The sequence below is a fragment of the Rhagoletis pomonella genome, unplaced genomic scaffold, assembly GCF_013731165.1.
Source record: "Rhagoletis pomonella isolate Grant_MI unplaced genomic scaffold, Rhpom_1.0 Rhpom_scaffold_00003, whole genome shotgun sequence".
Taxonomy (NCBI): domain Eukaryota; kingdom Metazoa; phylum Arthropoda; class Insecta; order Diptera; family Tephritidae; genus Rhagoletis; species Rhagoletis pomonella.
In genome coordinates, this window is record NW_023458557.1 from 76,378,428 (window position 1) to 76,403,931 (window position 25,504).

General features: G+C 32.1%; 1 protein-coding gene across 2 annotated transcripts in view; it reads left to right on the forward strand.

Annotated features, from left to right (window-relative positions):
• LOC118735543 (centaurin-gamma-1A) overlaps positions 1–25,504 on the forward strand; it is a 387,419-nt gene that overhangs the window by 319,595 nt on the left and 42,320 nt on the right. For both annotated transcript variants that reach the window (XM_036465346.1, XM_036465347.1), the window contains exon 2: positions 24,674–24,906. In XM_036465346.1, coding sequence (XP_036321239.1) covers positions 24,799–24,906 — 108 coding nt within the window. In that variant the 5' untranslated portion in view covers positions 24,674–24,798. The remainder of the gene's footprint in view (positions 1–24,673; positions 24,907–25,504) is intronic.

Consider the following 25,504-nt stretch of genomic DNA (forward strand, 5'->3'; position numbering starts at 1 on the left):
TTTGTTTAATTAGTGGCTTTGCACTTGTCGCAGCGCTGCTGTGCATTTACTCACTCATTTATTCATTCATGATGGACTAATTCACTTGACTTGCTCGATATGTTTATATACGAATGTCCCCTTTAATCATCATAAATGTTTATTTCTACAGCAAATAAGTACATACATATGTGGTATCCCTTGTTAGTGTTTGTGTCTCGTTTAATTAATCCCAAGTTGTGCGCGTTGCTTGCCACTATTTTACAAATTTTTTTTAAATATATTTATTCTTTTTAGTCTGCAAATTTATGCGAGTTTCGCCTTAACTTTCTTAATGAAAAAAATAATAACCTTAAAACATACATATGTACATAAAGATATCTTCGTCTGGCGGCTTACATCGCATTTTATTCATATTTTGAAATATTTTGAAATCGATCACTTGTTTTCGCTATCGCACAGGGCGCACAATTGTGTACCTTAAAGTGAGAACATTTCTTGTATCTGCGGAGAGGATTCAAATTTTTTTTTTTTTCATACTTTTGTATGTACATATAAAGTAAGTAGCTTTAATCATGCCACAATTGTGGTTCAAGTATTCCATTAAATTGTTTGATATCTTCGTAATTTTTATGGGTTCTGCTGCTAAAACCTCAAAGTTATCGCCGTCTATGTGCTCTGTTATTCGTACCAACATAAATACAGAAAAATTATTGTTTTTTTTTTTTAATTTTCTAATATTTTGTGTGTCAATGAAAAAGCTGTTATCCAAAACATTTCGCGGTTTATTAACAGCGACCTTTGATAATTTCCCGCTTGAGTTAGAATTAAACGCCGGAAGTAAGGGCTCTTCTGTGTAGGCGCGCTAAGCTTTTTGAGGGCTAGCTTTGTATTGCACAATAATGTTCATATGTATTTGAATACAATAATACAATAAAATAAATTTTTTAGGTGTTTTTGGGAACATTTTTAGCACTAAAAACTTCATCAGTAGTATTTTTGCTCTTCTGCTATTATCTGTTTAATGTGCCTTGGGAGGAGATGACTACGCTATTGTTGGTTTTGTAAAATACGGAAAATATTACAAAAATCATTTTTTACTTTTTTGTTAGGTGGAAACCCTGCTAAAACCCGTATACATACATATATTTACGAATGCCTATAATTTAGTGCATGTATTTGAAATATTTTGAATTTTTTTATTTCAATTATTGAAGAAAAGGGCAACGGCAACCCTAGTTAGTAATAAATCTGATGAATGCCTTCTCAAAGCAAATCTCGTTTAATATCATCGTCGTAATATATATAATTTATTAATAGTTAGATAATTGCAACTCTGTCAAAAAAGGGATTTAATAAAATATTTTGAAATATTTTTCATGCGTATTTTATAGTTTTAATTAATTAGTCTTAAACAACATTTAATTTCTAAATTATAAGAAAAAATGTTTGTACATACTTATGCTAGGTTATAAACTTTATTTCTTGGGATAAGCGGCAACCCTAATTTTTTTTTAAGCTCAATTCTTGGTAATCATAACTTAACCGTTAGAATTAGATTAATATTTTTGAATTAAAATTTTTCTGATATATTTTTTATCTTCATTTATATTTTTAATATTTTCAATCGCGTTCTAACAGGCACCGTAACGGTTATGATCTTTGTTTTAACCGTTAAAATTAGGTTTCTATTTTTTTGATAAAATGAAACCGTTAGTTATTTTTGAATTTAAATTTGTTCGATAAATTTTTTATCTTCGTTTATGATTTTAATTTTTTCGATCATGTTCTAGCCGTTATTTTTAAATCGGTCAAAAAATCCAATTTCTATTATAACGAATAAAATAAAAATGCTAAGTAACGATTATTTTTGATCGAAAAAGATAAAACTCACAAAAAAACGATTAAATTTGAACGTAAAAATAAATATTCAAATTTAATAATTATTCAATCGAAAAGATAACAAATAACGTTTAGAAATAATCTAAACATAAAAATGTAGGCATTTAACGGTTATTTTCGGTCTCTGATTTTTTAGTTTTCTTAGAAAGCTGGCAACTCAATTTAAAAATAATTTTGACTGAAGTGTTTAAAACAGCTTTCATTTAATGCCGCTATTTAAAAATGATGCATAATTATCTTATGTTATTATTTTTAATTATAAAATACACAGGGGAGCCCTGTTCAAAAATAATTTTCATTAATTGCAAAGGTTTTTGTTTTGGTTATTTATGGCCTTATACATCGGCGTAGCCAGAATGAAATTTAGGGGGGCGGGCTCGACCCTATTAAGCTGGCATTTCAGGGTACTATTTTGTATATATATAAGCACCCCCCCTGCCCCTACCTGGCTACGCCCATGGCCTTATAATAACTATGTATATTCAACAATTTTCTTGAGCTTGAGGCCGTTTTTAATGAAAACTATTGTGAAAAAATGTAAATAATTTATAAATAGTAGAAGTTATAGCTGCTATTTCGGTGATCACTCCATCTCCTCATCAGACTTCTTTTAGGTTTTAGTTTTTTGAAATTGTTATGAAATTTTAAATTTTTCTGTCATATTATAAGCATAATTTTCGGACTTACTTTTTACATCACAAAAGATTTAAATCGGTCAAAAAACAGTTTTCATTATAACGGTTAAAAATGACCGGAATTAATAAAAATCCTAAGTAACCATTATTCTTGATCGAAAAAAAATAAAAATCACAAATAACCATTAAATTTGACCGCAAACATAAAAATCCGAATTAAACGATTATTCGATCGAAAAAGTTAAAATTTACTGACGTGTTTAGAAATGATTTTCTTTGAATATCGCTATTTAAATCTGATGCATAATTATTTTATGTTCTTTTTTTTAATTATAAAATACATACGGTCCTGTTAAAAAATGCTCAAAATGAATTTTCACTAATTACAAAGGTTTTAGTTTTTGAAATTGTTATGCAATTTTCAAATAGATTTCTATTGATGACCCTATTTAAAATCTGTTTGCTAAAGCTGTGTAATTAGTTTTTAATTTTTTACAGCTGGCAACCCTTTGTGAAAAATATACTTACATTTATTCTTTTTCAAACAACTTTCTACAGTGATTCATACCTACTTCCTAACTAAGTATGTATTTTTTTTTTTTTATTAACAAATGTTTATCTGTCGGAAGCTGTCTATTTGAGATCTCAAATATTTTTAAGACTAAACTTTATTCCAGTATGTCTTCAGAAATGGCGAAGTATCAAAATCAAAAATAGTCTTCCGCAACTGATGGAATTTAAATTTCTTTTTCGTCTGTTCCTTATTTGTGCTAATCCAAAATTTCGTCCAAAACCCTTACAAAATTTTTTTTGATAAAAAGACTAGCCAGTTACACCAAAAAATTTGTAACAATTCTCTCCCTTTTTCATCATCACTCCATTTCTTATAAAAAATTTACCTCAATTACATTTTTCGTAATTTTTTTCTCTCAAACCACAAATTAAAAATCTAATTAGTTAAGGTTTTTAATTGCCTCCATAATCACCGAAAATCAGCAAATATTACTATTGAATGATGGCCTTCATTTAAATATAACTCGCCATCTACCCCTTCTTTTTCATTGCACTCTCATTACTTTATTTTCTATTCTATACAGAGTTTTTTAGTATTTTTTTTTGTTTTTGCTAATGAAGCTATTAATTGAGCATTAAAAGGGGGAGGTTGTCAACCATCATTAAACTTTGTGTCCTTAATTGCATGGAAAAAATGAATTATAACAACTTATTTTTTGGATGACGATTTTAACTGGTGTCTGAAGTGAAGTAATTGAAATCGATTTTGGAATAGTCGTTGGCTTTTTTCATCTTGGAAATATTTATGAATTTTTTTTTTGTTTCAAAGATTCCTTAGTCATTCCCAAATGGTTTACTGTAACTTCATTTGTCTAATTCCTTTGCACTGTTTTCTGTTTTGCTGCCATAATTTTTTTCTAAATATTTTCCTTTTACCTTTTTAATGCTTTCGTTTTTCATCACAACAGTCTTATTTACGCAATGCGATTATTCTTTTATGCTTCCTAAAATCGAATATATTCCAAGAGTTGTTATTATTTCTTTTACGCCAATTCTTATTTGTGCTTGTTATTAGTTTTTCTTTTTGCAAAAAACTATCAAACAAAGGCAGATAATCCACATTATTGTGCAGCAGCTGCTAAAATCTTTCTTTCTCTCCCTCTCACTATTCTTTGTTACTTGTTCTTATCGTTAGTTGGCTTCTTCCTGTTTGGTAGGTGCTTCCTTTGCAACTGATTGCTTGGATTTTACGCCAACGCTGACTGGTTTGGCTTATTGTTACTTGGCAGTTGTGCGCAGTTACAATTATAACAACAAAACAACATTAAAGGGCGTTTAACAGATTTTCTGCAATGGTCAAACTACCTGGAGGAATGAGCGTAGTAACTGGCTCTTCCGCATAGTTGCAGCTGAATAAAATTTTGTGTATGTATGTATGTGTGTTAGACTAGTTGATAGTTTGTTATTTTTTTTTTTTTGGAAAATGACTTTCCAAATGCACTTTATTATACTAAACTTTAATGATTTTTAAAACTGCATACCCAATATTTTTCTAAAATCTAAAATCTTTTTTTTTAATTTGGGTGACATTTTTTTTATAACATTTCTTTTTTTTATTTGTTTTTGGGGGAAACCTACATTTTTTAACTGATACAGGAGAATCGATTTTTTTTTAAATTGTTCCTTTTTCTGCACTTTGCACTAAGCAATTTTATATAATCAAATAATAATTCAAAAATCAAGCTCAACTGGTTTCTTGCAAATTTTATAAGCTTTCATTCAAAAACACAAAAATAATCAAATTGAATGAAAAGTGTTAGAAAGACTTTTTCTCATCGGTATCGAGCCCATGACCGACGGAGTTGGTCGAAATTGTTATGCTCTCAACCCCTAGAATTGTTCTATATCGAAAAAATGTACCTCTATTTTTTATTCTGAAATCAAAAAATATTTGGGGGTCGCTTAAAGCGCTCAAAGCTTTCCATGTATTTTATATGGGGAAAAATAAACAACTTTTCGTGGAAATGGTATATAATTCTTGAAAATCAATATTTTTCTATCGGAAAGCTCTGTTTCTCTTCAGGAAATTCACAATAATAATACCCAATTCTTTTTTTAACAATTTTTTCATAGTAACTATATTTATGGGTCCGTCAAAAAATGGTTAACTAACAATCGGTTATTGTTATTGGAAGTCTCCTGAAGAGAACCACGAAAAGTTGTTTTTTCCCCATATAAAAGACATGGAAAGCTTTGAGCGCTTTGAGCGACCTCTAAATATTTTTTGTTTTCAATATAAACAAAATTGAGTTATATTTATTTCGATATAGAGCAATCCTAGGGGGTGAAAGCATCAAAATTCCGACTTTACTGATTTTGTGGCGTCCTAATGTGCATATGGTACACGAAAATTACCGCACGCAAATAACCGATAACAATTGCTCAGTACAGCTTTTACAAATATGTATGTAGGTATGTGCCCGTCTGTACACATGCATTCAGAAAGGGCGAAACAATTAATTCTAAAAAATGTTCAAGCATGTTTATACATACGCAAGCATACATGCACATGCATATGTAAATGGCGTAAATAATTGAAATTTAATTATTTTGTTTCAAGCAGAACATTACTAGTTAGTGTGGCTGAAGCGGAAATTATGGTTACACAAACCTACTGAAATGTGAGTGAATAAGTATTTATACCCACTCTATAGAGTTGCTTGGAACGCTTTATGCCAGTGGCCGGCAAACAAAGACATTCACACTGATTAGATTAGGTGCTGCGGTTTTATAGTTTTTCGACGTAACTCGTATCGAATTTTGATTTTGAGATCACAGCATTCGATAGCGAAAAAAAGTCCATAAGTTCTTTAAAAAAGTTCACCGGCTAAGACGTGAGAACCAAAGTAGACATAGACATTAAGCTTTTGTCTCGGCAACCCCTTTTGTGCTGTATTTTTATTAAGGAGGACAACTAAAGAAAACTAATCGAATAGCATTTTTACATTTGTGTCATATGTATCAGAAATTGAAAATTCGAGAACTAATTAATTTTTGAATTCTCGGTTAACCGATCTTCGACTGAATCGTTATAAATTGAATCTGTAGCTTATACTCAAACCGGCAATCATTGAATCGAGAAAGGTTGCATTCATACTGACTATTCGGAAAAATCTTGTAGGTGACTAAATTTTCGCCTGTAAGCTACTAAAAAAGGAGGGGTTTCGGTAGTATTATAATACCGTATACATACTCCTTTAAAAAAATAAATATTACATGGTTGTTAAGAAGCTATCATAATTAATATAATATCGATTACCAATAACCGTTTTCAGCACAATATTTCATTTCAAAGTATTGTGTGATAATATTGTTAAACCTGAAAATATTCGTTCATAACTGCTTCAAATATTAGGAAGTCTCTTGTACATAAATGTATATAGGTATGTATGTATATAAGCGTGGTCACCGAATCATGAGCAGGTGCTTAAATGTAATAGCTCCCAACCTTCCACTCTAATAAAAAACTGATATGACATTTATGGCCCAATGCAATCCAAAAACCAGAAACCTTACATTGAAAGTCGTAAAAGTTAAAAGCCGGCAATGACCGATAGAGGACTTTTAAAGCCGAAATACTCATAAAATAAAATTAAACGACATGAAACAAAAGAAGGCCCAAAATATCCGCTTTCAAATTGTAGTAAAAAAAAACAACATTGCATGATACCAAAAATGAGGAAATGTGCAAGAAATAGATACGTACCCTGCGAACGTACGTAGGAGTTGGAGATAAGTGACAAATATCACGTGCCATTGGAGACTATACAAAAAACAAAATTTATCGCCGTATCTAAGTATGTACTATGCCATTTTGTTATTTGAGCGTCAAGTGACCCATTGTTTGGAAGCTGTAAAAAAATACCACATATAGTACAAGAATTGCGGAAGAATAAAGGTAGAGTTAGGCCCACAATATTGAACAATTTGTGTGTATGTTCTATCTACATACATACTCGTGCTTATGTACATGCATGTATCGTTATGTTTTATTGGCCTTTCTAGGCGCCTGTCAGTACATACTTACTTCATGTGTTTGAGCTTTACTGCTGATAGGTGCAAAATTATCTGTGGTTAGTGTTGTCTGACTCTGCCTTTGGCTACCCACATGTGTACATATGTACCTACATATATACATACATACCCTGCAGGGAGTGACGTTAGCTTATACCTAACTTTAGTCTGTTTACGCGAACACTAGTGCTAACTATTAACTGTGTATTTTGTTCGAAAAAAGCTAACTACTTTTGTGGGGCGATGGCCGCAAAAAAGTCAGACCTGGATACCTCTGCATTACATGTCAACTAACTTGTAACTAACTACTTTTGGACATAAAATATCAATAAGAAAAACAAAATATTTTTTTTTTTTTTTTACTTATTTATTTACCTTATTTTATTACATTTCATATTTGTTTACATATTCTGCTCTGGGTGGCCCCATATTCGAACACCGTCAGACATAACTTCAAAATGATAGTATAAAATTTCGATCTTCCTTTTATTTGTCCTGAATATGAAAAAGAATCTGCGAAGTTCAGAAAAAAAGTGTATTGAAAGTAATTTTTATATGAGGATATTTAATAGAAACTTGTAAAGAAAACCAACTCCCGATTGCGTTTGCATGACTCCTGCACGACTTTACAATTCACTTTAAGTTGGTTTTGTCATAGCTAATTAAAAGTGAGGTATTAATCGAAATCTCGCCAAAAAGCTAACTATAAGTTGGTTAGTTTTAACAATTGATAATTTTTCACTGCAGGGTATGTACATGTAGTAGACATATTGACATCTATACATATAAGTGCTACGTTTTTTTTTTTACCACATACAAATCAACAGAAAATGGTCTTTAAAATTTTCCGATAACTTCTACCCGAACAGAATGTGGTTAGCAGAATTTGCTTGGTCAGTGTAGAAGGAAATTCTTATTCGAGTAAATTCGAAAGTACATATGTCTCTACTTTTTTTTGTTTTCCAACATATTCCGGTAGTTAAAGCGTTATGCATAACAGCTGGATTACGTGATAATACGCCAATTTGCGTGCGAGTGGGAAAACACGGCTTAATTACCAAAAAAAAAGATACTATTCGAAAGCGCACAAAATGATAGTAAAAGTTGTAGTAAAAAAATCTCTAAGGTTGCGTTCACACAGAAAGAAAAAATTCTTAGCCATCAGCTCCAAAATGGCTCTGAAAATGCTTGCTGTACAATGAGCCCTTTCATACAATACAGGGCAATTCTGGCAACTGCATTTCAACTCACCACAGTCGTTCGAAAGACAAATGTCAATTCGGGCAACAATCTTAAAAGCTTTTTACTGTATCTCAAAAGACTAATGATCTGATGATGATGAGAAAGATCTGCTAACGAAGAGATCTTAGCAGTAAGTTTTTTTTTGTAATTAAATTATATTAAATGTTCATATATATTTTTCTTTTTAAAACGATAAAAATTAATAAATAAAAGAAAATTAAATTAGAAAAAGAAAAAATCATAAAAGAAGGAAATAATACTTATGAATTAAATTAAATTAAAAATATTTGTATTTAAAAAAGAAAAAAAAAACAATTTTAAATAAATTGAAAAAGATCCTAAAAATTAAACGAAGCAAAAAGAAAATTTTCTTTCTAAAACAACAAAATCTACGAATTAAAAGTAAAGGAAGTTTACAAAAAAATAAATTACAGTAAAAAATAAATAAAATAAATTTCCAAAAAGTAAATGAAATTTAAAACAAATATTTTTCCACTTTTCGTAATAATATCTAAAAAATTAAAAGAAAATTTAACTATAAAACTTAAATAACGTATTTAAAAAACAAAAAAATAAGATAAGTTCCTTAAAATTTAATTAAAAAAATATTTTTTTAAAACCATCAGAACCAGACTATTAAAGGAAAAAATGAAAATTTAAACTAAATTGGAAATAATACATAAACAAAAGCTTCTAAAAATTACGTTAACTTAAAAAAATATATATCTCATTTGTAAAAAAAAAATCTAAAAAATTTAATTTAATGATGTACAAATGCTTTCTCTCACAATAGCTTTTCACCAGGAGTGGTGAAAGAGAGAGCTTTTTTCTAAGGCTTGTGCTAGAATAACAAAGGTCTTTCGAACTATCTTGCCAACGGTTTTTCATTTCTCTTACGAAAGACTTTTTACTATCTTAGCCAGCATCGCCCTGATGGCTAAATTAATTTGAAAAATTCAAAACAACACAATTTCATTGCTCCCTAGTTTTGTGAGTATATTAATTTTTCCATGTGTTTTGAATCTATTTGTTTTTGTTTTCATCGCACGGTGGAACACATGCATTATATTTTAAGAAAAAAATTTGAGCTAAGCTCATATATAGTTAGGGGATTCACAAGACGTGTTAACCGTCGTAAAATCTTAAGCTTAACACTTGTTTATGTAAAATAGCGGTTAAAATGGTTGGGGGGTTGGCTAATTATATATTCTTTATCAGTTTAAAAGAATTTCGGTTTAGTTAGAAATCCCCTAAAACCATTTTAATTAAAAAAGATGTTAACCTTAAGATTTTACGACGGTTAACACGTCTTGTGAATCCCCTAAGTATTCCAGCCTTAACTTCAGGAAAATTATGTCATACGAGTGGGATTAAATAAAAAATGAGATACAGATCTCAATAAATATAACGATAATTACAAAAATCGATATATATCTACATATATCGTTATCGATAACATTATTTTTAATTAACCGATAAATAACTAATAAACTAAATCCATGAAAATATCGATTATAGTATAAAAAAATTAATTTTTTCTATAAGCATTAACTACAATTTAAAGCTTGGTGGAAATCACCTATAGTTCTACATATTCAATACACAATACAATTTTCAATATTTTTATACAAAATCTTAACAAACGGTTAAAACTACATAATTAATTTGATCTTGAGTCAAATCAACAGCGCATATTGTCAGTCTAATTAACTCGACTGTCATTTACGTTTTTATATGTGTTGTTGAGTGTGTTCATGTGTCGCTACGAATACTTTTCTAATACACTTTTGTTTACTATTTATACAAATTTTAGCTTTTGTATTTGTTTACTCAAGTCACCTTTGTTCACGTATACAACATATTTGAAGCCTCCTTGACCCTTCCATTCAAAGCCGGGCCACCCAAGAATAATAAACCAGTGCACACAAACTTAACCGAAAACTAGTTTTTTTTTTATTTACATACAGGTAAAATAGAAAATCTAGCGCGTTTGAGAAAAAAAAAACACATTTCCTTGTTCCGCTTGTCGACTCTACTATTTTTCTTTTTATTTATTTTTTTCTATTTCCTATTTTCACATTTTGTAACCTCCTTATGTAATCTTTACTGGCACCCATTCTTTCACTTTCTTGTCTGCTGCACACCATTCACTTTCGCGCTTTTGTTCTTTAATTTCAGAAATTTCACAACAAGCTTGTCAACCTCAGTCTCGCTAGTTTTTCTTTTGTTTATCGCACCTTTTACAGTGAACTAGTTACGTAACGTGAAATTTGCATAACACGACATAAATATGTGCATATGTATACAGCTATGTACATGAGTATCCATCTAAAACTCACCACACCATTCGCTTGCATGTCACTGTATTCTTGTATTTCTTATATTTTTTTTATTTACATGCACAGATCATTAATAACTTTTTTTTTTCAACTGGCATGTTCATATTTTGCTACTCTCACTACTTAGATTATATTTGACTTCTGTTTTTCTCATCTGTCAATTTGACATTTTAGCGCTGAATCTACATACTACATACGTACCTGACCCTTATGCCACCAACCAAGCCGCGTCTTCTTGCTTGAAAACAAATTGTCTCGCATTTTCTTTAAGTAAGCGTATAAGTAAGTAATTATGCAAGGGGAAAGTGGCTTAAGTTTTCATCTCGCTGATAACCTTTAGTTCGGTTTGACATTTCATTTGTCAACTGTCAGAAGTTAATCCCAATAGGAAGGTTTTGTTTGTTTTTTTGTTTTCCTACATCTAATAGCAATTATGCGCATTTCGAGCGCAATTAATAAAAATTGTCATACTTTAAAACGTACATAGCAAAAGTGTTTAATTGTTGCCCTTTGATTTGCGTACCGATTGGGTTTCTCTAATCTTGTTTCACAGCTCCGTTTACTTTTTCTGCTTTGGTCGTTTTTTTTTTAGATTTTTTCTGTGCTAATGTATCTGTTGCAAATTGGTTGTTTGATATTTCATTCGATGCACTTTTCAATGTTGACAGTTTCGTAAAGTAGTTTGCTTTACATAATTTTATCATGCATACATGTACATTAGGTTGGTTCAAAATAAGTTAAATCTGAATTTTAATGCTGACACTCCTTAGAATGGTTCTATATAAAGAAAAATATATATATATATATATATTACCCAGTTGTTTATTTAACCATTTTCTAAATTTTATTTTTTTTATAAGGCCCCCAAAAACCCCAAAAAATGTTAAGGGGGACCCAAAAAAATTATTAGTTTTAAAAAATAGTAAACTAAACGCTTGGATATTATTACCGGAAGTCACCTGAAGAGAAACAAAGTTTTCCGATCGGAAAATATTGATTTTCAAGAATTCTATACCATTTCTATGAAACGTTCTTTTTCCCCCATACAAATTACATGGAAAAAATGTGGTATAAGTTTTTTTGATGTATAACAAACCCAAGGGATGAGAGCACTAAAATACGGACTTTACTTTTTTCACATGAATTTCTGGACCACCCTAATGTACATACACTCACATGCACATGAATACGGACAATGCTTCTTCCCCGATTACACATAAACACAAGTTTCAAACTTTTTAGAAAATTAAAAAAAAAAATTTTATTTCATAAAAATTTCATTCCTTAAAAATATCCTGGTATGTAAAAAAATGCGAGCCTGCTTTATATAAAAAAAATGCGGAGGAGCGCCAATAAAAAAAATTTCAAAAGCAAGCTACTCCAAACTTGTACTTTATGCTAAAAATGAATCGGCTTCAAAACGACATACTCAAAAAAAAATTTATGAAAATTGGTTGATATTTTTACAAAGTTTGAAACTTTTTATATGGTTTTTGTTAGAGAATAGACGGTATTTTAATTAAAAAATAATGGAAAATAGATGCAAGAGTTCAGATATTGCAATAAGTGTCCTTTATTATTTGGGAAAGAAAACCGGAGTAGATCGTGGGTGAAGCGGAGTAGCGTAGTAAATTTTTAAATTTCGTCAAAAATCGTAGCAAATCTACTGCGATCGTAGTGAAATTCTAACGCTGATACTAAATTTAATTTTCTTTAATATCGAAAATTTTTTCAAAATTTCTAACGTGCCTCTTTTTTAGAATTTCGGACAGTTATGTACACATACTCGTAAAAGCCTTTCATAATACCGGAGATACTCATTTCGCTTCGCCAAGTATCATTTGTTTTTTATTTATTTATCAACCAACTAAAATTTCAATTTCAAACAACATTCACAAGCAACAAAAGACGCCAAAAATATCAATTAAAATTTGCATATAAATGGAACCGAGCTGTACTAATTTAGCGGCAAATCTGCTCTTATTTCGCTCTAAGCAAATTTCGCAGAACTTTTTGCAAATTGCTCTCCATTCGAAAACGAAACATACAAAAAATCTTAATAAATCCCTTCAGCGCAATGCATGAAATTCACTCCAAATGCAGACACATTTTCTTTTTCACATATATTTATATGTATTTAATTTCATGCCGCTTAGTGAGTTAACTGGTTATACTTGTTCACGGGCGCCAAGCAACTAAAGCGATTCGCCAGTGTTGTAGAAAAATCAAGTGAGCTCTTCAAATATACATTAACGCTACATTCACAAGCTTTTGCGACAAGAAAAGCATCTCAAGGCTACCAAACAATGCACAAAATGACAACAAAAAAATACAACCAACACTCAAGTACACTACCGCTATATCTACGGTGACCATAAATATTCATTCAAAATGAAGGACAATTTTTCAAAAATATGCCTACATATATTTACGTAGTATAATAATATCAAAAGAGTATTTATGATTCAAAATTCTTAATACATTTTAAGCTTTGAAAATGAATCACGTTTTCTTCATTGATATTAATCTTTTTTTACATGAATATTTATAAAAGTGTAGTAAAACATATTATAATTACAAAAGCTTTCACGAAAAGTGAAAATCTTTAAAAGATTATTTTATAGGCAAATTTTGAGTCGTTCAAAACGAAAACAATACCAGTTTTTTTGTTTTTTGGTACTTTTCGCAGTTATTTATCAAAAATCGACGTCATGAATCGACGTAAACGACGACTTACAAAGGTATTTATGTGCCCTTTACAAAAATATATAATTTGTGCAGATTGCGCTGCATAGCATCTACATTTCTAATCCGAGTTTCATTATCTTTGGCTCAAAATTTACTGTAATGATATATCTTCTTTATCGAATTTTTAAACTAATGAAAAAAATTATCGAATAAAACTGCGTATCTGATTGAAAATCTCATAATTTTCATTGAAGTCGCCACAAGTTATATATTTTGGTAAGAGGCACATCAATACCCTTCGAGCTGTAAGTCGCTTACTTTGATTGGGAGATTTTTTCATGAGATATTGAAGAAAAGCTACGAAAAGTACCAAAAAACACTTTTTTTAAAAAATCCATCCATTGTCCGATAATTTTAAAATAACGATTAAAATGCGGGACAAATGCAGGACACCTGGAGAAAATCAGTACATTTTCAGGTTTTTTCAGGTTTGAAAAACTACGCAGGACCGACCTTTGAAAAACAGTACGGTCCTGCAAAAAACAGAACGAATGGTCACCGTAGCTATATCGGGAATATCAACAATAATAATGAGCGGGTTTTGGGCATATCATATCTCTGAGCTGACCTTTTTATGTACATACATATATATGTATGTACATTAGACTGCATCAATCCCTCCTAAAAAAAAAAAAAACACGGTACTGTGTTTCCATTGGAATTATAAAATCTATTATATTTTAAGACGTCCACCAAAATATTTGGGAAAAATATTAAGATTTACGAGAGCTGGACCAATTTGAGAATACCTCCAAAAATGGTGTTTTTTATAAATAAAAATAGATTCTTAAATGACAAAATGGTTTAAGCTTAAAATCATTAAAAAAAAGATAAGAAAAATTAAAAAAAAAAATTCAACGGAATCGTAATAATGAGATTTTTGATGCTGTTTTTTAACTTTTTCAAAAGATTGGTTTAAGAAAAGCCTGAATAACTGAAACTAAATTATTCCGATTTAGACGTGTGAGGTATCATTCAAAAGGTATTATCTCTTTTTTTTTTAAATTGCTATTAAACATATTCAAAGGATGAAAGAGAAAGGTAGAATGAACGAGCGTCATTGGTATTTGAAAAAAATAAAATAAAAAATTGGGACATGAATTACTTTTTTTTGCACAGAAATAAGAAAGAGTGGGAAAATACCTTTCTACTGAGACCCCATAAGTCTAAATCAGAATAGTTTTGGCCCAGTTATGCAATTTTTTCGTAAATCAATCTTTGAAAAAAGTAAAAAAAACAGCATCAAAAATCTCATTATTACGATGCCGTTGAAAAGATGATTAAATATTTTTATGCAGATTTTTTAAGCTTAATCTGTTTTGTCAGCTGAGGTGATTTTTTTCAAAAAGGTCTTGATGAAACTATTTTTATTCATAAAAAAACTTTATTATTGAAGGTATTTTCCAATCGGTCCAGCTCAAGTAAATATTAATATTTTTCCGAAATATTTTGTGGACGTTTTTAAATATAACAAATTTCGTAGTCCCGGCGGAAAACCCGCAACTTTTTTTGGTGGTGCAGTCTAATGTCTAATTGCCTACAAACCACCTTTTGCATGCACAACGATATTTCTCCTTTTTTACTTCCAACTTGCACGCTTAGCAACGAGTATTTATTTTAACATACACATGTCTTCTTATACATATATATATATACATTTAACTCATGTAAGCGTAGATACTTTCGGTTCCACTGCCCTCCCCTTTACCGTTCCACGCTGCCTTTGTTTACATGAACAACGCCTTGTGGTCTCTACTGACCGCCTCCTGTTTTCTGGAGTAGCCTTCATACATAAATTACTTGTATGTGTTGTTGTCTCATTGCTTTGCAGTGATTTTTTCATTAATGTTTAAGCATATTTTATGATGTTTTATTTTAATTTTTTATTTTACGATCTTTTAACAACTCATAATACAGCAATTTTCACGTGTAGCTGTCGGTATCCAGTTACCAAAAACTTGTCTACATGTCATGTGTTGCCCTGCAAGATTAACCCTCTCACTTCACATAATCGTTGCCTTAACTTGTCATGTATCCTTCCTTACTTCCTTCCTTCCTTCCTTTCCTTCCTTCCTTCCTTACTTGTGCTTCCTTTCATAGCAACCAGCGTAGAAACAAATTTGCCCTTACTACTTCTGGTCAGCTATTGTCCATGCGATGTTCGTCTTGTGTTATTTTAAGAGGCAGCCTTTTTGCATTCTTATGCAGATCACTCCCCTTAATAATTTACATAACAATCGAATTGACCGTTTTTTCTATAGAAATATTTCCATTGCTAATGTTTCCTCTCTTCAGTTTTTCTGTTTGTCGTTTTTTTGTATGCCTCCGCTGATTTTTCTAATATTTTCTTAAGTGGCAGGCTTATGAAATTGATCGCTCGTTATTAACCCTGACGTGTGTGAAGAGCTTGAAATACCATCATTTATTTCATATTTTCTTTGTTAGCATCTGTTTTTATTTCGGTTTAATGTAGAGAGAGCTGGCTAATTTGTTTTGGTTTTGATCTCCTTTTGTGTCATAATGGCAGCCCAATTTTTACTTCATGGAAATAAAAGGGGTTTTTATGAGCTAAATATGTATGTTTGCCGAGTTGGTATTTTTGGAGAGTAGAGTGGCAAAAAGTTTTTAGGAATTTTAGTGCTTCCTCTCGGGAATTAAATCGATTTTAGATGTTTTAGGTGGTATTTCTTGTCGTTCACACAGAAAGCGGTGCCGAGCGCATAAAGACGAACCTCGGGTGTTCACACTGAACGAGGCGGAGCGGAGCTTTTCTCATGTACTCGGCCGCAAAGATACCACAAAAATTACCGTCAATGAAAAGTGGCAGAAATATTTTCTCAATTTTATTCAGAAGATTATTTGAAAAATTTGTGTTATTTTATTATTTGTTTATGGCAATATTTTTTCGGTTTATTAACGATATTTGAAAAACCATGGCATTTATGGGGAAGGAAGCTTTAATGAACAATTTTTTTTTATTCGAAAAGACAAGCAAATAAGAGGCCAAGATTTAATGCAATATGAATTATCAAAAGACTTTTATAATATAAGTCTCAAATTTAAAGTCCTTGCAGACTTAAGAATATTTATCTCAATGATAATTATTATGACAAGACTTTTATAATATAAGTCTCAAAATAACAGTCTTTGAAGACTTAAAAATATTTATCTCGCTGATAATTATTATGAAAAGACTTATATTATATAAGTCTTCAGATCATAGTTATCATAGTTATCGAATGTTTACACACATAATTATTATGAAAAGACTTATAATTCTTACGAAAATTTGGGTGACTTTTATTAAACTCCACCATGAAATAATTATTATCCTAGGTCTCTGCTCAAAATAGTTTGAAGGATCCGTTTTGAGGGGAAATTGAGCGAGTATTCACTGAAGTGAAAAGTGCAGTTTTTCACACACGAGTATGTGTGTGTGTATGCATGTGTTGAATTCACATTAGGGTGGTAAACATTTTAAATAATTGAAAAATTTTATTTAGCGTGGCGGCTTTCTATCAATTTATCGATGCGCTTATCTATCGCATTTGTATCCATTTATCGACTTTTATCCTTTACCGAAGATTGTCAAAGTATACCATTTATCGACTTTTATCTTTTACCGAAGGTTGTAAAAGTATACCGATTTTTTCTAAGTGTTATTCGTTATTGCAATATTTCTCCGGACTAGTAACGATGTAAAATTATCGATATACAGGTATCCTTTTGCCGTTTATTTATCGATAATTTCATATACATTTTAATCGATCTTTATCGACATACTTTTATCGATATTTTCAGAACTTGTTTATTTATAATTCTTTAGTTAACAGTTACTAGATCTAAGTAAATGATAGATATTTTTATCAAAACAGATGCATACATACATAAATGTCAAAAAATTAATTTCGTTTTTTTATTAAAATCAGTTTTTTATTTTCTTTAATATTAAATTAACATAAAAGTTTTTCAAACATAAATATGTATATCTTTTATTTATTAAAATTTAATTGAATTAATATTTTATTAATCCCCCCCTGACTTTTACTACGGCATGAAGCCTGCTTGGCATGGACTCGTAAAGTGCTTACTTGTATTGAGTGAGTGAGAGAGGTTTCTTCTCAATTACCTTGCAGTATGGTTGCAACGAAAGTTCTGAGCAATTTGCCTACTAGCCAAATCAAGTATTTTTTTAAGCAAACCCAAATTTTTCCATATGTAAAAAAAAATTGTCCAAAACTCATGGCAAATTAACCAGTTCAACCTACACAGCTTGAGTATTGCACAACAGATTTAATACAGCGTTCACAAAACATATACGATCACATTGCTGCTGTGCATCATTATTCAGTTGTTGTTGATGTTGCGCTGCCACTGAAATTGTCTGCCATTGCAATTGCCACAGTTGCATGTCAATAAACTAGTGACTGGCTGTGTGCATCATTTGGTAGCGATGACATTGACAGCTTCGCGAAATTTTCCCATTCAAGGTAAGCGATCGTACGCTAATACACCCGCTCGCAGATTACGTGCGGGCAATTAAGCTACTCAATGCGCATGCGCCACCGTCCACTTTTGACTAATAGCACATGCAGCAGGTCTTTTGGAGCGCCTTGCTCCCAGCTCCCAGCTCCACAGCGCTGATTGAACATTGACTAGGCAACAACACAGAAACTGAGTCGCACGCTCGCAGCCCTTTTATGGGCAAACAAGCTCGCATGTACGCCTGCGCACACCATAAGCGCTTTTGTTAAACTGGCACACGCTTGTCTTTATATAAATATATAGCTTTTTTCAATGGATTAATGACTTGAATAACATTTTTATCTATTATTTTCTGTTGTGGTTAGCATTTGACTGCCTGTCATTTGTTGCAAATTGATTTTCTATAATTAAAATAATCGATTTCTTAGCGTCCACATGCGTGGAACATTGACACTGACAGCTGCTACCTTTTGTGGGTGGTATAAGAACTACACAAGCTCTGACATAACACAGCGGTCGTCTGAAGAGTTTTCGCCAAAAAAAATTTCTTTTGAAACTTTTTCTCTGACAGTCAATGCGGATATACATACATAGCAATTTTTTAGATTTTTTTGTGAGTAATACTCGTAAGATAGGACTTTTTTCTTCCAGCACAGATACAAAAAAAAACACCCAAATAAACTAGAAGATTGTTAATATGAAAAGAAGAACCGAAGACGAATTGTTGATTCTAAAGGTGACCGGTTATTTAACCAGGCCTACTTTAAAGGTTTATATCTCTACTAGTAAATTGATAACCAAATAGGGCTAGGCACTGCCTAAGACCTCGCACAGCTTTACAGTACTTACATATAATCAACCACCAATCAGTAATTAAGAGTTTGCTGGAGGCCCTCTTAAGACCTACGGTACACCAGTGTTGCCTGTTTGCGGGATTTCGCCCTTTTTTCGGGATTTTATGACTAAAAAGGGCGAATGGGATTTTCGGTCGAAAAACGGGATTTTTTGCAGACCATACTAATTATGCGACTTAGAGTCAGTTTTTCTGTGCATGGCTGTGGTTTAAACATGGTTTAAACGCCTGAGCTGGCTGGTTTAAACTAAGATTAGCCAATGGAATGTCAGCCATCTGATCAACGCGAAAACGAATGAAAATGCTGTTTGTGTAAAATATGTACGTATATAATGGCGGGTAAATTTGTATGGGATATTTTTTCGACTATGCGCATATTGCACATACATATGAACGTGTAATTCTAAGCAACTTTTCCGAAGGAACCATGGCTCTAAAATCAATTTGGAATGTGCCAAATTGTGAAAATAGGTTTCTTAGCACTTTTCTGAAGTGTTGTAAAGAATTGCTTAAATTTTGCACAAAAATATGCTGTAGGGGTTATTTGGTATGAGGAATCCATTTCTGCACTTCTCTTTTTCTTAAAACTACCACCAGAGTGCACAACAGTAAAAATTTCCACATTTTCTTCTACGCCTATTTTCGCAATATGGCAAACTCCTAATTGATTTTAGACCGATGGTTTCTTCGACAAAGTTGCGTCGAATTACAAGTAGAATCCTCTTAAGCTATACGCGCATAGTAAAAAAAAAACTGACCCGCCCTAATGTATATAAATCCTATGTATGTATATTGCATATCTATGTACATTAGGGAGCTTTTTTGGCGACTATTGTTTTTTTTCACTCCTACCCCGAAATTTTTTGAAAAGCACATTAAAAAAACTCCCTGAAAACTTTAACCCTTAATATTAACATTAAGTCCTCGCCCAAGGCGTGCAAAGATTTCCGATATAAAATACACGTAAACTTTGATTTTTTTCCAAAACTCTACAGCTCAGAAGCATTTTATGGTATAATTTTGGTCAATGATGGGTTTTCTGCAGAATTGAATGCTCTACAAAAGTGTCCAATGCGGCGAACAAAACCCAATTTTTTTTATGAAATTGTCGTTTTTTGCCACCTACCTCGTAAATAATAAAAGCTGCAGAAAAAATGTAAACGACAAACTTGTAGTACATTCAATTTCCTACAAAACACTTTTAGAACACCAAATCGCCAGCATTGATATTTCTTGAGATATTGGGCCTTGAAGTTGAGGTAGTGTGGAATTTTCACGGAGTATTGGGCTAAATTATAGAAATTGTTGATCAACTGCAAAGTCCAATATCTAAAGAAATATCGATGTTAGCGGTTTGGTTTCATAGAATTTTTTTATTGGAAACTGTATGAACAAGAATTTCATGAAAAATTGGGTTTAATGACCCGTACTACCTTGCTGATGGGAGTACGGATTACGCTGCAATGGACACTTTTTGAGAGCATTCAATTCTGAAGAAAACCTATCATTGACCAAGATTATACAATAAAATGCCTCAGAGCTGTAGAGTTTCGAAAAAAAAAATCAAAGAGGGATTTCTGTTATATCTTTAGTATAAAACGGGATTTAGGATGTATTTAGACGGGATTTTATTAACCCAGTTACTGGAAACACTGCGGTACACATTCTATGAAGGTGATTGAGGATACAACTCTCGACTATTCAAAAGTTGAAATACTTCAAACTCTGACCTGACTAAGACACAAAATATGATCAGTGTGATGTCTCAACATCCTCCAGGCAAAAAACCTTTACATACGTCAAACACAATCATAAATATGCCCATTGAATAGATAAGCTGTAAGAAGTAGTTACCTTAAATTATCAAGATTTGCCATGGAACAAGACTAGGACTCGAATCGTCACATACGATATCGTAATACTCGTCTCGTAAAAACACACTTTTCGGATTATGACATACGTGAACGTACTCTTTATACCATCCCGCTTATGCGACTGACGTATCACGTAATTTTCTTTCGTATGTTTTTCGATCCGTGAACGGATGTTACGATTCGAGCCCAATTTTCTAAGTAGTACCATTACCGGCAAGACGATGCGCTATTTGTCCACATTATTAAAGTTTTTAGTTCAAAATTTTTTCTGCTCGTTCTTTTAAGAAAATAGGCCTATTTCTTTTGAATAAAATGACAATACATACTACACCCATCCCTTTAAAGGTAAATATTTTATGACGCTATAAGCCAGAGTACGCCTCCTTTAGGAGCTCACTGTACACATACGCATATATATAAATATATTTTTACATATATGGAATAATGACAAGATGGTGACATGTGACGTATGGCTTGACAACATCAAGCAGCTGCTGACACACTTGCGAATTTGTTACGCTTCTCGAAATGTCGCATAGTGACGAATGGCAACTGTTGCAAAAAAATTTCTTTTCAAAAAATCAGTAAAGAAAAATCAAAAGGCAAAAACTGGAAGCAACAATTGTGTGAAATTGCGCTTTTTTTCATTTTACTTTTTTGCAGGACAAAATTTATTGTCTTTTAAGTAACTCGACAAGAGCAAACAGTGCAAGTCAAAGCACCACAAAAGGCGAACTGAAAGTTGCAAATTTGCCGAAAAATTTAAACTGTAGCAATGCATTTAAATCACAAAAGTGTCCAGCCAGAAATCAAACAATTTTTAACAGTGACAACAGAAACTGAGAAGACCAGACAGTTGTTGCCCCTCAAGCAGGCTAACTGGCTTTTTGTGCAGGGCAGAGTGTGTGAGGATAATGTAGTGTGCCTTGATATGAGTAACTGGATGACTGCCTGACTGCCTGGGCATCGAGCTGTCAATCAAAGGCATGATGGACGTGAGTACAAACTGCGTATATGATATTTTCAGAATGCGCGTAGACATTAGGGTGGTCCAAAAAAAGTGAAGTGGGAATTTTAATGCGCTCACCCCCTAGGATTGTACTAAAGCCAACACAATTATTCCCCTCTTTTTTTAATTTTCAAATCAAAAAATATTTAAATAGGTCGCTCAAAGCGCTCAAAGTTCTCCTTGTATTTTATATGGGAAAAAAACCAGAGACCCAGAATAATAATTATTTCATGGTGGAGTACTAAAAAAGTCATTCAAATTTTCGTAAGTCTTTTGAGAGTAATTTTGTGTGATCGAATTTTTTTAAGTCATCGATAACTATTATTTGACGACTTATATAATAGAAGTCTTCATAATAATTAGCAGCGAGATAAGTATTTTTAAGTCTTCAAAGACTTTTATTTTGAGGCTTATATTATAAAAGTCTTGTCATAATAATTATCATTGTGGCAAATATTTTTAAGTCTTCAAAAACGTTTATTTTGAGACTTATATTATAGAAGCCTTTTGATAATAATTATGAGTGCGAAAAAATTTTGTATATAGTCCCGAACGGGTGCCAAACCAAGCCCCAACTTGTCCCAAACCACTCCCCACTAGTTCTGAACTGGTCCCCATCTAGCCCCGACCTGGACTAATCCTGAAATGCTCCTGGACAAGTCCCGTATTTTAAGGCTTTAAAAAATTTTTTCGCGCTCATAATTATTATGAAAACACTTTTATAATATAAATCTTAAAGTAAAAGTCTTTGAAGACTTAAAAATATTTATCTCAATGATAATTATTATGAAAGGACTAATATAAGTCCTTGAATAATAATTATAAGTCCTTGAATAATAATTATAGATGACTCAAAAATATTTATCTTAATATAATGATTATTGATTGACTTTTATTATTTTCATTTACAATAGTTATGTCTCTGGAAAAAACAAGTTTTCGTAGAAATGGTATAGAATTCTTGAAATCAATATTTTTTGATCGGAAAACTTCGTTTCTCTCCAGGAGACTTCCAATAACTATACCCAACTGTTTCTATTATTAACTATTTTATAGGACCCCTAAAAACTTCAAAAGGTTCCTGCATTGCATTTTTTGAAAAATATTGATCTCAAGAATTCTATACCATTTCTACGAAAACTTGTTTTTCCCAAGTATGTAAATTACATGGGAAACTTTGAGTGTTTTGAGCGACCTCTAAATATTTGTTTATTTCAAAATAAAAACATTTCGATACTGAACAATCCTGGTGGGTGAGAGCATTAAATTTCCGACCTTATTTTCTCCCCATGTATTTTTGGACCACCCTAGTACACATTCATATACATATTTACGAGCACATGCGGGAATTTACGACACGACAAGTAGAGGCAAGGACATACAATAACGTCTGGAAAGAGCAGCTAATAATGAAGCGCTGTGAGGAGGAGCTGTGTTAGAGATGAAGGCTGGAGCGTACACGAGGGCTATCATCTAAGGATCTCAGAATAGCAATTTTCTACATTTGCCTGTTATGAATACATACATATCTACTTACATACATACATAAATATGTATGTCACTCATTCATAGGTTTGTGTAAGTATCGAGCCGGTAACATTGTAGTACCACGAATAAGCCTTACAAAACAAAAACAAAACAAAATCCCACTGCTGCTAATTGCGTGTAAATACATGTACGTTTGTGAGAAAAAATAGTAGTAGCCTGAGGAATACAAAATGGCATGTAATACGCGTATCTAGTAGTCTAAAGTAAGTCGAAAACATGTTCCACCACAACTGCAATATGTTAGAGAGTAAAGGGCGTGAAACCAGCATATCTTCTCCAGTATTCTGCCTATAGTCGGATGATCTGCATTGTCATAAAACTATGTAAATAAAAAAAGGAACACTGAGCTGAAAACTAGCTGCTGTCTGGTGCTTGTACTACACACTAACTGCTATTTATTGTAGTAAGGGGATAAACTTATGGCCGACAGTGCCATATGATGATAGCCGGTTGACAATTGTGATTTTTTTTTTTTTTAGTTTTTCTCTCTAATTCATGTACTTTTTTCGTGCGCTACGCATATGACATTTAGAAGGCGGAAGTAATATATCAAAAAATTTTTGTTTTTTTTTTTGCACGCTTGAAACTTTATAACATTTGGACTTCCTAGAATACTAAATTTTTAGACATCTAAACGACTAAAAGATGTCTAAGTATTTCTCCGGAAAAAGTCATTCTAAACACATGTGACCCTACATTTGTTCACACACTTGTTATAAATAATTATTTTGTTAATATTTTACTCTATTTTGCATATATATTTTTTTTCACACCAATTGTCGCTTATCTAAAGCAATGTCAAAATGTCATTGCTGACGGCTGTCATAAAGTGTGCGTATTACTTATGTGACAACTCTCATGCGCAACTGAAATATTATAGTTATTTATGTTGAAGTTGTTGTAATAAATTTATTAGAAAAAACTTTATGCTGCCAATTAAATGTCCATAAGATTACCGACTTTATTGTGCGGTAACTTTTCGGTTTGCTAGTTTTTTTTTTGCCTATTGACATGCACGATTGTCAGCAATCATATATTTTTGTTGGCATGCAGCGCACACAAAATCAGCATGTCCAATCAGTTATTGAAAAAATACTCATAGTATGCATAGAGTGGCATTTGGCTATGCATTGCATACTAATTGGCCAACATTTTGGTAATTTAAATAAATTCTTAAATTATCTTAGACACAATTTCGCTGTAAAATCACAAAACATGTAAATATGAAACTACCAAAAATGGGTTTGGTCACTAATTTCCCCCGAAACGCGTTGGTATGTGAGATTTTAAAAAATTATCAAAAATTTATTTTTTTGCGTATATGCATATGTACTAAGATATCATCAACACTACATTAAAAATTTCATATACTATACTACTCATACATATGTATGTATGTACTTACTTGCCAGAATAAATCTTGTTTAACTTTCTTAAATTTTCTTTGTTTATTTTTTTCAACTTTTTTCCAGACTCCTTTGTCAACAGTCAAGAATGGACGATCTCACGTTCAGTACCCGATTTGCGTTTGGGCATTGTCGGTTCACTGAACTCTGGCAAATCAGCTTTAGTGCATCGATATTTAACTGGTTCCTATATGCAAGAGGAGTCGCCTGAGGGCGGTCGCTTTAAGAAGGAGGTATTCATAGATGGCCAAAGTTATTTATTATTGATACGTGATGAAGGTGGACCGCCAGAAATGCAGGTAAGTTTTAAATTGATTTTATTAAAGGGTGAACACACCAAAACTGCGACACTTAGAAATTACTACCAGAAACAAACTAGAAGGCTTTGAAATTATTTTTTTTTTTGTATTATATAACTTGGAAGTTTAGATGTTATTAAAATGTTAAAATATTAGTTATTATTTGCTCCATATGCAAGTGATCGGTATTTTCATCGCACACGCGCCATCATGTTCTGCACGACTGCATCATCGACAATTACGCGATGCGCACAACTACTTTGTATTGCACTCTTCAATAATTTTCACTCTTTCACCTGTTTTCTTCAAGATTCCTTTGACAATTGACCAATATTCCCCAATAGGACGTGGCTCTGGGCTATTGGGTGGATTGCAGTCGTGAGGTACAAAATTGATGTTATTTGCATTATACCACGGCAATGTGTCCTTGGCATACTGGCAGCTTGCCATTGCCGCCTAGAATAGTGGCCTACTCCTTATCTGTTGATAAATGACAGAAGACGTCTTGTGAGGCACTCATCCCGATAAATTTGATCATTCATTGTCCCGGATGGGAAAAAAGGGCTGCTCTTTCGGCCACAGAAACAAATAGCTTGCC